At 34.3% G+C, this 16,658-nt stretch overlaps 1 protein-coding gene across 1 annotated transcript in view; it reads right to left on the bottom strand.

Annotated features, from left to right (window-relative positions):
* Positions 1–16,658, bottom strand: part of met (MET proto-oncogene, receptor tyrosine kinase) — a 64,983-nt gene that overhangs the window by 27,765 nt on the left and 20,560 nt on the right. The window contains exons 3-6 of the mRNA XM_073831560.1: positions 9,397–9,588; positions 3,116–3,250; positions 2,742–2,921; positions 151–311 (exon numbers count right to left, since the gene is read on the bottom strand). Of these exons, the coding sequence (XP_073687661.1) occupies positions 151–311; positions 2,742–2,921; positions 3,116–3,250; positions 9,397–9,588 (668 nt within the window). The remainder of the gene's footprint in view (positions 1–150; positions 312–2,741; positions 2,922–3,115; positions 3,251–9,396; positions 9,589–16,658) is intronic.

Raw genomic sequence — 16,658 nt, forward strand, 5'->3', positions numbered from 1 at the left:
CAATAGAGCACTTTTGCAAGACCAATTTAATGTTGAGAGCACTATGCCGAGAATGTGACCTAGCGTGTTTCTTAAGTTGTATTTACACAGAGTGCAAGAGAATTTGCTTATATTCACGTACAAGGTTTATCTATTTCTTTATCAACTTACCGATTATTGTTGCTGTCTTTTCGTTCCAGTTTACAAATTGTTCCAGCAACCACCACGTCAATCAGTTTGGTATCGAAGCGATCTTTCTTATTGAATCCGAAGTTTTTGCCACAGATCGTCACGTTGGTGTGGCCTCCGAGTGGAGCAGAGGAAGGAGAGATCTAGAAAAAGAAAGAAGAAGCTGTGAGGTCGAGCTGTGACAGTGTTTTTCTTTCAGCGTTTAAACCTCCTGCTGTGTTTCTTTATGCCAAGCATTTTCTCTGCTTGCGAGGTTGGTAACCACTGACAATAATTTGTTTTGGGTGTATAGACACTCTGAAGGCAGGGGGTCTTCCAGTAAATGGTGACAGAGACAAAAACCCAGAACAAAACAACCTTCCTGTTTTGCTTTGTGCTTCAATCTCTCGGGTTAAAAATGCCCTTTAAGTAGAGCCACCAGCTGAGTAAAGGTGAAGTGTGTCATTTTTCAGTGGAAAAGTAAGTAAGCTGTTTGGTTGATCAAAAAAAAAAAAAACATTTATATATTCATATGTTCATAAATAATAATAAGTAAATAAATACATTTACTTGTTTTAATGAAAGTAAAAAAAAGAAAATAAGCAAATATATTTTTAAAATATTTTTATATATATTATTTATGAATTATTTTTAATAAAATTAAAAAGACACAAAGATTTTTTTTATTGTTACTTATTTACTTTGTAAATAAATAAGTAAATAAAGTGCAATAAATAAAGATGTAATAAAATGTAATAAGTAAATAAATACATTTAATTTAGTATTGTTAATTATATTATTATTGTAATATAAAATAACAAAATAATATACATATGTAAATATTTTTAACAAAATAAAAATGTAATAAAATGAAATAAGTAAATAAATACATTTATTTGTTTTATTGAAAGTTTTAAATTAATTTAAATATTTTTAACATTTCATATTTATTTATTAAGTAAATAAATTTACTTGTTTTAATAAAAGTAAACAAAGACAGAAAAAAAAAAAAAAATAATAATACATAAGTAAATAAATAAAGTGAAATAAATAATTTTTTTAAATAAGTAAATAAATACAATTAATATCATAATATAATAATTATTATTATATTATAATAATATAAAATAATAACAAAATAATAAATATGTAAATATTGTAATAAAATTAAATAAGTAAATAAATACACTTGTTTTAATGAAAATAAATAAAGAAAATAAGTAAAAACATATATAAATTAATAATAATATTTATAAAATATTTATTTGTTAAGTAAATAAATACATTTACTTGTTTTAATAAAAGTAAATAAAGTATTTATATATATATAAATATTTATTTATTAAGTAAAATAATATAACAATAATTATTAATATTATAATATAATATGCAAATTGTTATTTTAATTTTTTAAGTAAATAAATAAGTAAATAAAGAAATAAATAAAAAATGTAGTCAAATAAATAAATAGTAAATAAATACATTTAATTTAATATAATAATACTTATATTATTTTAATATAATAATATAAAATAAAAATGAAATAATAAATATGTAAATAATTGAATAAAACTAAATACTATAAGTAAATAAATATATTTACTTGTTGTATTAAAAGTAAATAAAGAAAATAAGTAAAATATATATATATATATATATATATATATATATATATATATATATATATATAAATTCATATTTTTAATATTTAATATTTATTAAGTAACAATATAACAATAATTATTATTATAATATAATATGTAAAAATTTTATTTTTAATAAATGTTATATTAAGTTAAGTAAATAAAGTGAAATAAATAAAAATGTAATAAAATTAAATAAGTAAATAAATAAATGTACTTGTTTTAATTAGAATTTATTTACTAAGTAAATAAATATACTCAATTATTTTAATATAAAAAAACCAGAAAGACAGAAACAAAGATTAATAAAAAAAAACATATAAGTAAATAATTATGTAAATAACGCATTGATTGTTTTGATTAAAAATGTTCCTTATTTACTTAGTAAATAAAAAAAAAACTAAAGACTATAAGACTATAACTATAGACTTATAAGACTATAACTTATAACAAAAAACTATAATAAAATTAACTAAATACAATTTTATTATTTATTCATCATTTCTGTGTCAAATGTGTTTTCAGAGCACCCTGTTTCTAATACGTTTGTTCTTTATTGATAAGCAGATGGTGTTGCTTTGAACACATGGAGGACAAGGCCTTATTTTGTCTCGGAGTTAATAATTAAGTGTTCAGAGCACCACTTATCATAAGCAGAGATCTTACACCAATACAAATATAGTTCTGGCTGCTTTGCAGCAATGCACGGATTTAGAAACGGCACAGAAGGGCAAACCAATCCTTCCCGATATTTAGAATCAATTCACGTCTTTAAAAGAAGCCTAGAAATCCATGCTTACCCCTGAAAATACTGCAAAACAGCCAAAATCAATGAAGGTCAGAGTTTTGTATGTGCTCTCTGTACTTAGAAAGCACTTATTCTATTAGCTATGTGCTATTAGCTGCTTTAAAACCATGGTAATGTTGTTTGTGATGGGCCGGACTGGTTACCGCGGTGATGAGGAGGGGGCAAGAGTCCTGGATCCAATGGGAGGGGGAGCACTGATGAGCCCTCATGCAGCGATCGCTGGACTTGCACCATCCGCAGCCCATGAAGGCCGGAGCCAGGAGACAGGAGCTACAAGACCACAGCTGTTCACATCCAGGGCCTATCAGAGGAACCTTAGAGACCTGAAGAACGTGATATTAGATTTTAAATGATATTTATTCATTTAGCAGATGATTTTATATAAAGCAACAGGTTTTGCAGTCATACCCTGTTTACTTTATCAATTAGTCTGTTTGCTATCTATACACAAGTGACTTTCCTGAAAATGTTTGACCCGTTTCCTAAAGACATTTTTAAGCATGGCCGTGTCGTTCACCTTGTTTCCTGTAACCAACAATAAGGAGCCGTCGTGACGCTGTGGAGACAGTAGGGCCATCTCGGAGGACACAGGGAGCGTGTCCAAGCGGAAATCCACATGCGGCTCCGTCTTGCCAAAGCGGGAAACCACCACCTGCGGAGGATGCCAGCAAAAATGGGTGGCCTTTCACATCAAACGGCTAAACGGTAAATGCAGGATCTCAGTAGAGACTGTGTATGGTTATACAAAAAGACCTCAACAGCATGTTTATCGTTTACTGGAATAAGTGCATTCCACATTGATGATTGCATGCTGCTATTGAACGATTCTGGTGTAAGCTATTTATAGAGGACACAATTTGGATCAGGTCAACTGTAGGTCAGGTTAAAATCAAATTAAACCTGGGCAACCAAGATAATTTTCAGGGTGAACACATTTTCATAACAATTAAGGGTATTTTGCTTCCAAACAGCAGTAGAAATCTTCTTATAATTTTCTTTATAAAATAAAAATAAAATAAATTCTCATATTTTTAATAAAACAAAATTAAATTAAAATTTGTTAAATAAAATAAAATATTTTTATAAAATAAAACAGCTTATTTAAAATGTTTTAATACTAATAAAACCTAGACAATTAAGTTATTTTTCAGTGTAAAAACATTTTAGGTTTTAACAATTAAGGCTATTTTGCTTCCAAACAGTAATAGACATCTTCTCATAATCTTTTGTAAAGTAAAATAAAATAAAATAAAATATTTTTTATAAAACAAAATAAAATGAATTCTCATATTTTTATTTTATATATAATAAAAACAGGGTTAACAATTAAGTGCAACTTGCTTCCAAACAGTATTAGAAATCGTCTCATAATTTTATAAAAATTAAAACCCTGAAAAATATTATAATATTTTTAACCCTGAAAAATAAATAATAAAATAATAATAATAATTAAATGTCATACATTTTTGTAAAATAAAAAATATATAAAATAAAATAAAATAAAAAATAAACAAAATAAAATAAAATAAAAATACAACCTGGACAATTAAGATATTTTTTAATCTGAACTCATTTTAATAACAATTAAGGGTATTTAATATATATTCTATATATAAAATAAAACAAAATAAAACCTGGACAATTAAGATATTTTTCAGGGTGAACTCATTTTCATAACAATTAAGGGTATCTTCCAAACAGCAGTAGAAGTCTTAAAGTCTAAAAAATAAATAGAATAAAATAAAATAAAAATACAACCTGGACAATTAGAATATTTTCAGTGTGAACTCATTTTCATAACAACTATGTATGTACATAAAATAAAATAAAAACTGGACAATTAAGGTATTTTTCAGAGTTAACTGATTTTGCTTCCAAACAGTATTAGAAAATGTCTCGTAATTTTATAAAATAAAACCCTGAAAAATAATATAATATTTTTATCCCTGAAAAATATTTTTTAAAATAAAAAAAAAATTTATATATATTTTTGGTAAATATATAAAATAAAAAAATAAAAATAATAAAAAAATAAAAACACAACCTGGACAATTAGAATATTTTCAGTGTGAACTCATTTTCATAACAATTATGGGTATTTTGCTTCCAAACAGTAACAGAAATCTTCTCATTTTTTTAAATAAAAATAAAATAAAATAAAAACTGGACAATTTAGATATTTTTTTTAATCTGAACTTATTTTCATAACAATTAAGGGTATTTTGCTTCTAAACACAATAATAGAAATCATCTTATAATTTTTTATAAAATAAAATAAAACCTGGACAGTTAAGATATTTTTTAAATCTGAACTCATTTTCATAACAATTAAAACTTAAGCAATTTTATTTATAATAAAAAATATTTTTTAACCCTGAAAAAAATGTCTCAATTTTTTGTAAAATAAAAAAATATATAAATAAAATAATAATAAATAAATAAAATAAAAATACAACCTGGACAATTAAGATATTTTTTAATCTTAAACTCAGTTTCATAACAATTAAGCATATTTTGCTTCCAAACAGTAATAGAAATCTTCATACATTTTATTTATAATATATATATATATATATATATATATATATATATATATATATATATATATATATATATATATATAAAAATATATGAAAAATACAGGGTTATATTTTCAATACCTGGATATTTTCAGTGTGAACTATTTTTTTTTAACAATTAAATGTATTTTGCTTCCAACCACAGTAACAGAAATCATCTCATAATTTTGTATAAAGTAAAATATAATAAAAATAAATAAAATATAATAAACTTCAATATTGCTTATGATTTTATGGTGAAATACCACTTCCAAACACATTGAGATTTTACAAAATCCCATTTCTAAAAAACAAACATTCTGCAGGAGCTTTAGTTGATGCAAACCCGTTATTTTTTCCTTCAAGGTTATAAAACATTAAATTACAGATCATGTCTGGAACTTTCCTTGGGAAAGAGGAAGCATCAAAGGAGGCAATCCAGAGGCAGTCTTTGTGAGGGGACAGCCTCTGCTTTGCTATGGATACTGTAATAACCAGTGTCTTTGCCTTTCAGGGTAAAAGATGACAGATTGAACTGCGATGACTGCGGTTGATGTCAAGGAGTGGGAACAGACAAAAGCTTAGGCCCGCAGGCAAGTGCAGACGTAAAGACCTCTGTCTATCTGGCATGTTGGGAGGTGTCAGAACAGTGGCTCCATCCACACACCTGGACTAACATTTATCATGGTTACATTGCAATTACAGGCCTTTAAGACAGCCTACGTCTGAATAGTGCTTGTGCTCCATTAGCGATCAGTGGATCACATCATTAATAGCCCTGGGCTTTGAGCATGGGGCATCTGGTGCTAGAGAGTATGTCATTACTGTGGTTTTAGTGAGTTTAGGATGGTGTGCGTGACATATCTCCATCTCACTCAATATACTGCACTAATGTGACTCCTTTTGTGGTCTGTTTTAAAAGCCAATCTTTAGTAACATATCAGATCGGACTGGAACGAGTGACAATGTTCAGTTGTTACCTTAAGGAGCTGTTCGTTTTTTTAACTTCCACTGGAGCAATACAACGTAGTCAGAGCAATTCAAAATACTGTTTTACTATATGAATAAAGGTAGATTTGGTGCTGCCATGTGTATTAATTTTTCTGGTCCTGGAATCTGATTAGCTGGGTCGAGTGCGATATTCTAGTGATAACAGAACAGATATCATTCCGCTTGTGGTATTTCTCACAGCAAGTGCTATGACGGATGCCCAAATAAATATATAATTATTTATAATTTGATAAATAATATTGTTTTTGTATCACGGAACATAGTTTTTCAAGCGAGAATGTACTAGTTTAGACTTCAAATATGTGACCCTGGACCACAAAACCAGTCAAAAGGTTAAATTTTACAAAGATATATATAGATATATTGAGATATATACATCACATGAAAGCTCAATAAATAAGCTTTCTATTGATGTATAGTTTGTTAGGATAGGACAATATTTGGCCGAGATACATCTATTTGAAAATCTGGAATCTAAGGGTGCAAAAAAATCAAAATACTGAGAAAATCACCTTTAAATTTGTCCAAATTAAGTTCTTAACAATGCATATTAATAATCAAAAATTACATTTTGATAGGTTTACAGTAGGAATTTTACAAAAAATCTTAATGTAACATGATCTTTACTTAATTTACTAATGATTTTTGACATAAAAGAAAAATCAATAATTTTGACCCATACAATGTATTTTTGGCTATTGCTACAAATATACCCCAGCGACTTAAGACTGGTTTTGTGGTCCAGGGTCACATATATGGTTTATTGATAAGCACTCATGAATCCGCTAAGAGGAGCCTTACCTCAGCCAGATCTTGTGTAATTTGCTGCTGGCTCTGATGTCATAGTGGTTAAACATGATATATAATTCATTTTTGGTCAATCTAATTATCTGCAATTATTGGTCTTATTAATCTATTATTTGTTTTAGAGCAAATTGTTTTGGCTGAGTCAAGCAGTAAAGACTTTTTTATTGAAAGAGACTCAAACAGGGTTGTAACAAGGAAGTTATTTTTACTTTCAGCAACACCTTGTAAGATACAGCCAACAAATGAACTGAGCAGTTTAGTCGTCAGAAATCACCCTTAACAGATGAAAGGATAGTACGACAAAGATATTGCTTTCCTCAGTGGATGTTCACATTAATGTTTTATTGTGAATATGAGACTGATCTTAAAAATGAATGCTGTATCAGATGCAGGTAATCACACTCGCTTAGTCCTATCTCTCTCTTTCATAATACTCTACTTTTAATACAGTAATACAATAAGCTTTTAATGAAAAAACTCAACTTTCATTCGTTGCTAGTTCTAAAGTGATGTTTTGGAATATATTCAAATTCATTCTCTCTCATAGCTACACGGTGAGGCCCCATCATTTTGAGGTAAACGTGTTGTCTGTGTGTGTGTGTGTGTGTGTGTGTGTGTAACTTTAAGGAACGTCTCTACCGTTACGATGTTATGATAGTGTTTGGTTCAATGATTCAAACTGATGGATCCTCAAGTTTGAAATCAGTATGATCAACTTTTTACCTTTTATAAGGAAAAATTGGATTCAAAATACAACAAATCTTATAAATCACACTTGAAATACAGTTAAAATTGCAAGTGTTATTGATTTACCTCTGGAAATACATAATCTAAAAATACAATATTAGAATTAACACAATTACTAGAAATGTGCATACATACAAAATTTGTAGAAAAAATACTTTTTTAAAAAGATTTTTTTAAGAAGTAATAGCCATTTTTTAAATCTAAATACTAATTCAATATTATATAAATAGTACTTTTTTTATTTTAAACAAATTTATTCTGTGTCCCAGTGCTGCACAAAAACAAAGTGCTACATTCATGATTCCAAAACAAGAACTCAGAGCTAAAACTTGGCGAGATTCACGTGGCTCAGAAAGTTTCCAATAGCGTTAAGCCATAAAAGGATTTCGAGTCCCAGAAGCGACCAAACTAAGCCAGGCTTAATTAAGCCAGGCATGGCAGAAAATGGCTACAAATGGACCTGTTATTGAAGGAGGAATGTTACGCACTCTGGGGAAAAATACACACCGCGAAGCCTTAATAACCGTGTGAATTACAGCTCATTGTGTACGTAAGGGAAGTCCTGCTCACAAACACAAGGCAAGGTGTTGAGTTTTTCTCACAGAGAGCGTGGCAGAGTGGGAGCACTTCCTCATACAGAATAAGGACCACTGGGACTCTTACTGCCCTGCGCCCCCCTTCTTCCCAACCTTTTAAAAAGCTTGTGGGGCTCTTGAAACTTTCATTCACACAATTACCCACTACTCACTTGCATTCCATATTTTATTCAACTTCATCAGTCTTTCTCACAATCTTTTTTTGCATTCTCATTGTCAAGGCCTCTTAAACACTCACCCACTCTCTTTGTCTCTGAAAAAACTCTCTCTCAAATGGGACAGCTGGACTAGCACTCACCCCTTACCAGGCCTCAACATCCAGACAAAAGAGGCGAGAAAAGTTGAGAGGAAAAAATGTAAAAAAGGAAGAGAGAAAGAGAGGGAACGACAGCTGCAGCCGTTCCAAGAAAATGCCATGCGAGGACGTGTCATCGAAGCCCAGTGCTTACTATTAACGTACCATTCGGTTCCTCCGCCACGCTTCCGTGCAGCTGTCACCCTTTCCCTCGCCACTCATTTCTCAAACATTTTCCTGTGGTATTTACAAAATAACACAAGTCTCTATCTAACACTTCCGTGAGCAAATAGTCTCATTTTTGATTCAATATTTGGGTCGGTGCCACTCCTGCACAATGAACGTTTTGAGAAAACATTGATAGGCAAAATTTCACCTTGTGTGCTTTTAGATTGGAGAACTGCTACAGTGCTGCTCAGAGGTCAAAGGTGACTCAAATGCAAACAGGAAAAGACTATATTTCCCAACCTGCCACTGGCACCTGCATTTTCCTTCATTCTGAACTGTTTTCACTAGTCACGTACTTACATCCTGTCTATTTACATGCACAATAAGACAGGGAACTTGTGTTGGCAACAGCAGGACTTTGACAGAAATATTTGGTTTTAATTTTAGAATCTGCAAACGTTTCACCATTTCTTTTCCCAGAATGAGGTCAGTCACACTTCTTCTAGCACTATGACACTCATAAACTCCATCTAAACACTGACTTGCAAATCCAGACATTATGTAAGTTCAGCTTTAACAGTAAATCCGAATATAAGCCAAAGCTCACATGTCTCACCTGGATGACGCGGCCCTCGGCTGTGCCTAGGCTGACCACAGTGTGGTTCTTGATAGGCACCACGGCTATGGAAGTGAGAAGAACATTTCGGAAGCGTCCGTGGAAGTAGTCCCGACGCGGGTTGGTGCTTGTAACCTCCAGCCGGTAGCCTCTTTCATGTCTGCCACAGCTGAAAGAATCTCCTGTAAAGCTCTGGTAACAAAAACAGAGACACATTGACAAGTTAGACAAGCGGTATTCTACCTGGCAACAAGCAGAAGCAGATGAATTCTGCAGCATTGCCGTTTTTCCAGAGGACTGGCTTCAAGTCCACCATGCCAAATGCAATTTGTGGGTTAGATGCTTGTGCACAAGAGTGACTTAGGCCCCACACAGTAAAGCTCCATCTAAGCTCGGCATCTACTGTTTCATCCCGGCCAATGCAGTTGCGTGTTTTCTCCCATGGTGCTTGGATCATCCTTGCCGAATTCTGACGGCTGTGCTCACAGATGGCAGGAATTCATGGGAAACTGTGAGGAACGTTGGGCTTGCTGTTGCTCTGTTAGAGCTCCGATTGTGGCCAGCTATGTTTGGCTGGGATCTCTACAACCTGTGGAGTTTTGGAAGTTTCAGAGAGGCTGCATGGTCCCCGAGATATTAAAGGGGCCATATTCATGACACTTCTGTAGCATTTAGGATTACATTTTACATGACCCGCAGAAATAAAATCTACTTTTGTTACTGTACCTCAAAGAATGTATTGTATGTGCTGTATTAGACAATGATCTCTGTTATGATTGGCTGTACCTGCATAGTTTGCACTGTCATTCTTTAGGGCAGGCCAAGCTGATGAAACCGAATAGGCACTGAGGGAAAGAAGCTTTGTGTTGTGAACTTGTCAACTTATTATTTCAAAAGAAAAAAGAAAATGCCTGTTTTGCCTGACATGTCCCCTTTAAAGGTGACCTACTGTGCCCCTTTTTACAAGATGTAATATAAGTCCTAGTTGTCTCCAGAATGTGTCTGTGAGGTTTTAGCTCAAAATACCCCACAGATCATTTACCATTTTCAAAAGGCCTATTTTGAGTGGAAGCAGAAACATGCTGTTTTCGTGCATTTCTCTTTAAATACATATGAGCTTCCCGCCCCCTTACCAGAATAGAGCTGTGCCTTTACATATACAGAGTATATGCAGACCTAGGCCATGTCCACATAAATACGTTTTCGTTTGAAAACGCATCTTTTTCTCTCCGTTTTGGCCTTCCGTCCACACTGAGACGGCGTTTTTGTCAAGGAAAACGGAGCTTTTTGAAAACGCTCTCCAAAGTGGATAAATTTGAAAACGCCGTTTTCGCCTTGTAGTGTGGACTGTGAAAACGGAGTCTTTTGAAAACGATGACGCATATTTAGTCATGTGACGCATATTGTACCAATAGATATCTATGTTTACAGCAGTAATTGTGCCTGTGCTATTCACTGTCACACTGCTGCTAAAGAGATTTACCTTGTACACTCTTCAAATTACAGTCCTAAAATGATGACAGTCCTAAAATGATGAAAATTTACTCACTGTTGCTGTCCTGCAAAACATGACGACAACTGCTTTTTAGATAAAATATGAGTGAGCGCGACATAGACGCGTCAGTGAACGATGAGATATTTCCGTAAATGATCCCGGCAGAAGAATTGCGTGAAAACTTATTACCTCTGTATAATTTTGAAGGCTTTACGCATGCGCAGTAAGGCGAATTTGACATTTTCCTACATTTCAGTGTGGACGAGAATCTTTTGGAAAACGCTTGGAAACGCTAGTGTGGACGGAGAGCGTTTTAAAACGAAAACTATCCGGACTATCCGGATTAGAGGTCGACCGATGTATCGGTTTTGCCGATTAATCGGCACCGATAGTTGATTGGCCAAACTATCGGTTATCGGCGAAAATCCTTGCCGATAGTTTTTCCGGGTTGCGTTCTTTGCTGAAGCGGCTCACGCTCCGCTCCGCTGTCATAGAGTATGAGAAGTTAAGCCCCAGACCAATGTTTAATGTCAGGATTGTTACCATATATTTGTATTGATTTATATCCAGCTGTTCATATTCTTAGCCAGCAAAGTTGCAGATTTAAAGACGTGAGAAAGCAAACTGTGTTCATTCAGCCGACAGAATCAGTCACAGCGCGCCATAGTTTTACATTACACATCTGTCCCACATCGTTCATAAAGACTTGACCCTGGGCTGGAAAATTGAGTATTGTGCATTTAAGCAAACTATTTGTATTTCTGTAGCTCTAATTAAGTCTGTATGCTTCATATAGAGCTATAATTTATGTTTTAGCCTTTTCTTCAGGCCGTGGAAGCATGGTGGGTTTGCATCTTTGCATCTTTGCATCAATTCCCCCGGCATATTTTCGTCCCAATTCATACCACGTCCTTTGTGACATTTACAAATTACAAAAAAAACTTCTTTCGTAATTAACATATTAAACTAAAACAAAACACAAACAAATAATATTTAAACATAAATGTAAAACAGAAAATAAATTGTTTCTGAAATGGCCGCAATATAGATCGCACTTTCTCTTTCCGTTTGATCTGTTTAAACTAACCTTTGCCGCTTTTTTGATCATTCTTGAAGTAAACATTTGCCCGTTTGGTGATTAAATAAACTGTTTTAGCTTTCTGCTTGAACTAGACAACGCGTCCTGTGTGTGTGATACCTGCAAGTTGTCCGCGCAACACAGTGCTGCATTTTTGTCCGGTTTCATTAAGGGTGGGTGAAAAATGAATTCTCCGATGCATCGCAATCATCTCTTCAATGAGCTTGTGTTTTTCCCGCATATGGCACGCGTTCGCGGCAGAAACGCGGCTGGCTTCATTGCACAGAATTTGCACAGTGAGCTAAGTGTGTATTGTTTGACAGTGTGAGCTATCGCAGTTTTTTACTTTACATGTGCCTTCATTTTTGCCGTTTGTAATGCAGTACTAATAGATGCACTGACAGACTTTCAATTGCTCTTTGTGTTTGTTCGTCCTAAAAAGCTTGATTGCAGATGCGGTTAAATGCACTTGGATTTTCAAATACTTTTATACGAAACTGATGTACACACAGTCAGTATGTTTTCAGAGCAGGACAAAACATCTGATACATCGAAATATATCTGTGCATTCGTTTGAATGCAGCCTGTTAAAGCAGCCACTGTCTGATCTCATCAGTAATAATCAAACGAAAAAGAAAAAAACAATAACTATTTCTGTAAACTTGCCGACACTTAAAGAACACTAATTTTAAATAAGTAATTGTTTTAAAAAGTAGCCTGCTTATATAATAAAAACAAATAAAGTAAATTTTGCACAAAATAAATTTTATATAAAATTTATGAAAATGGTGCCATGTGCAGTAATATTGAAAACTTGGAATGTGACTCATGGTTATATTTAGCTGATATTGAAAATCGTAATTAAATTGAATCTTAATTTTAAGATGGCAGTACTGACATACAGAGATTCCAAATATAAACAAAAAGCATAGAACCTGCAATTTTACATATTGTTAAAATGTAAAGATTCCCACCCCTTTACAATGAGCCCATTTGTAACATCAACTAAGATTGATGAAAGCTGTAGAATAGAAGTGTTGTTCCTTGTTAGAGTGTGTTAATTTAAACATTTACTGATATATTGTTAAATTTTGAAGTTCATTTTGTTAACATTAATGAACTATGAAATAACTTTAATGATCAATTTATAATTAATATTAATATTTTTTATTAATTTACAAAGTATGGTTTAGTATTATAATTTTTTTTTAAGTAGTAGAGCACTATTTTAGTTGCCCTTCAATATCCATTTTCAAAAACTATCGGTTAATTAATCGGTATCGGCCAGTGTGGTCCAACCTAGCTATCGGTATCGGTAAAAACCAATATCGGTCGACCTCTAATCCGGATTAATGTAGACGTAGCCCTAGACAAGATGAGCATTAGTTAAAAAGTTTATAAATTGTCAATTTATTTAGAATCTAAACAATTGCTTCACTAGATAAGACCCTTTGTCCTCAGGTGGGATCGTTTAGAGCCCTTTAAAGCTGCATTTAAACTAAATTGTGGAATTTTAAACTCACAGGCACCATTGAAGTCCATATATGGAGAGAAATCCTGAAATGTTTTCCTCAAAGAACATAATTTCATTATGACTGAAGAAAAGGAAGACATGAACATCTTGGATGACAAGGGGGTGGGTAAATTACCTGTACATTTTTGTTCTGGAAGTGAACTTCTCCTTTAAAGAGACAGTTCATCCAGAATACACATTCTATTATTATTATCAAAACCTGCATATTTCTTTATTCTGTGGGACATTAAAAAAAAGTCCACAATGGTCACCAAAACTGTTTGGATACTCACATTCTTTAAAACATCTTTTGTGTCCTGCAGAAGCAAAAAAGTCAAACAGATTTGCAACGACATGAGGGTGAGTAAATAATAACCAAATTTAAAATTTTAGGTGATCTATTCCTCTAATTATCATAGTTTATCCAAGTTAGTTTTTACCTCGGAACAGGGGCACCTGAGGGCTACGCAGTGGTCAAGCTTAAAGGGTCACAGACCCTAGTATGAAAGTAAAGAAGTCATTAATAATTAATGAAACCAGACCCTGGCACCACAGGCCATGACTAAAACGTTGGAGTTGGAGAGCAGGCGGTTAATGATTAACACCGTGCTCACTCGAACTCTTCTCAGATGGTGTTTTGTTACACTGTATGGTGAGGACACCCTGACAAAAACACTAAAAACCCACCCATGAAAAATCAGACGGGCATAAAAAGGACACTCCATCCTGTGCCAGAAAAGTTCTCACTCTTTCTAGCCCTCTTTCACCAGCGATGTGAGTAAGACGCATGAGTCAGTGGCATGACTGCGGTTGCAGCTTCATTTTGAGGGCATGACTCAAAGGGCTGCTTTGAAGATGCAGAGAACAATACAGGTAGACGATAAATCAGGCCGAACGAGAGTTGGGCCCTGCTCTCATTACAGGGCCGAGCGGGATGCCTCAGAGGCACAGAATCAGTATACAGGTAAAAAAGGCCAGCGAAAACGAGGGGGATTACAGGCCGGCTTATCCCAACCCCTGAAGGCAGAGGAGGACTTCTGCCTATTGAGGGAGCAACAAAACAAGAGAGAGTGAGACACATGTAGCATGACGCGGCCAGGGAAATCATCCAAATGTGTACAAGGCTGCCTTTGATGTGTCTTCAGCGGGGCACGTTTGCTTCGCCGGGTTATATAAGCCCACTGCGATCCATCATAACGCCCGAGCTGCCACGTATTTCAATAGGAGTTGTGTAAGAAAGCACCCTGGTTTGGAATTGATTCGTGGCCTCTCTGAAACCTGACCTATCAGCGGCTGAGCACACCTCTGTTTTAGAGGAAGAGAAAAAAAGGTTTGTGGGGTTATTTTCATAGCAAATAAACTTCACGTTTCGCCCTGTGTTTGAAAAGGAAGGCATTCCACCACTTAGCTCATGGTATTGCCAGGATCAAGGGGAGAAATTGAAAAACCTAGACAGTGTTTTGACAAGCTTTGTTTGCTCTGATCCCGAGGTTCCTCCAACCGCCGAGTGTCTAGCAGGGTTGTCGAAGCTTCGCTCTCGCCATTTCTCGCTTCACTTATTTAAAGGAATATTCAGGGTTGAACACAAGCTAAACTCAATCAACAGTATTTGTGGTATAATGTTTATAGAGTGCAAGGATGATGTATTTTGTAGGCCAACCCCAGAGTTAGTATTACCCTAGTTCCCTAAACAAAAAGCAGACAGGACTTTTCCATTGGATTTTGGATTAATGAAGAAAATATGGAGAAAAAATGGGCTCTACACAATCCCAGCCATAGAATAACGGTCATATCTAGCGAACCGATTGGCCATTTTCTAAAACAAAATACAAATTTAACCACAAATGCTCGTCTTGACCTCACACATTATGTAATCACGTTGGAAAGGTTACGTAGGCCTAGGTACTGACCCAGTGTTTACAAAGCGAATGTGCAAAGAAAGTCAAAAACCCTTTACAAAAGAAAAGGTAAAACAACAATGTCATACGGTTTTGAAGTTTGAGGAGAAAATGAGAGGTCTTTCGCCCTACTCTACCTTTTTGAACCGAAGTACACAGATGAAGAACTAACCACAAATTAACTAACTTTACAACGTGATTTATGTAGTGCAAGATGAGCATTTGTGGTTAAAAAGTTTTGCTAGGCAAGACCCTTATTCCTCATCTAAGATTGTGCATAGCCTTTTGAAGCTGCATTGAAACAAGGTGATCCCCGATATGGAAAAAATCCAGGAATGTTTTCCTCAAAAACCTTAATTTCTTTTTGACTGAAAAAAGAAAGACATAAAGAAAAGCAGGAACAAATTTGAAATAATTTTGTGCTGTCAATTGAGGTTAACCTGTATTGAACCCGGAATAATTACTTCATAGTTTGAGTATTATTTCAAAGAATGCAGAAAAACATCCCACAAAAACATCCCGCAAAAATGGCAGGGCCAGTGCGTAGCTCCTCTTTGACACATTAAGCAGCTCTCATTGTGTGCAGCACAATGCTGAGGTGATAGGGTTACCGTGCCCCACCTTTGGTGCTTTATAGCTTTGTGGCCTTTGGCGTCACGTCCAAAAGGCTCGATATGAGTGAAAGGAGATCTGTACGACCAAATGTCACCTTCACAGACTTTCTGTTAACCCTCTGGCCCCAGTACAGTTGTGACCACTTAGAGCGTACGTGAAGATTTCTGGACGCTACCACCCATCAGCTGCTTCTTGACAAAAATAATGTGACCTTTGACCTCTTAAAGTTTTCACTAATGTTGTATATGTTTATATGCATGTGTGTAAGATTGCAGTGTGCCCCACCTGTGCATTTAAACGGCACGTCGCAAAGCAACCCGATTCTTGTGTTTATGCATCTTTCTTGGATTACTAGGTCGTGAAGGTCAGTAGTCTGGGGAGAATTAGAGAAGCTGACAATAATGTGGGATTAGAGGCAGGGAGTCACCATGCAGTCCTGGTGCCTGGCTGCTGGTGTGTTAATACCTGGGGACCTATTGTAGGGCTGCACAATATCTGAAAATAAAATTGATATTGGCGACATGGCCTAATGTAGGGTTCCTCAAATCTTGCCCTGGAGGGCCAATGCGCTGCAGAGTTGAGCTCCAACCCTGATCAAATTCACAACCTGTAATTTTGTAATGATCTTAAAGACATTCATTAGCACATTCAGGTATGTTTGAT

This window comes from Garra rufa, chromosome 25, assembly GCF_049309525.1.
Source record: "Garra rufa chromosome 25, GarRuf1.0, whole genome shotgun sequence".
Lineage (NCBI taxonomy): Eukaryota > Metazoa > Chordata > Actinopteri > Cypriniformes > Cyprinidae > Garra > Garra rufa.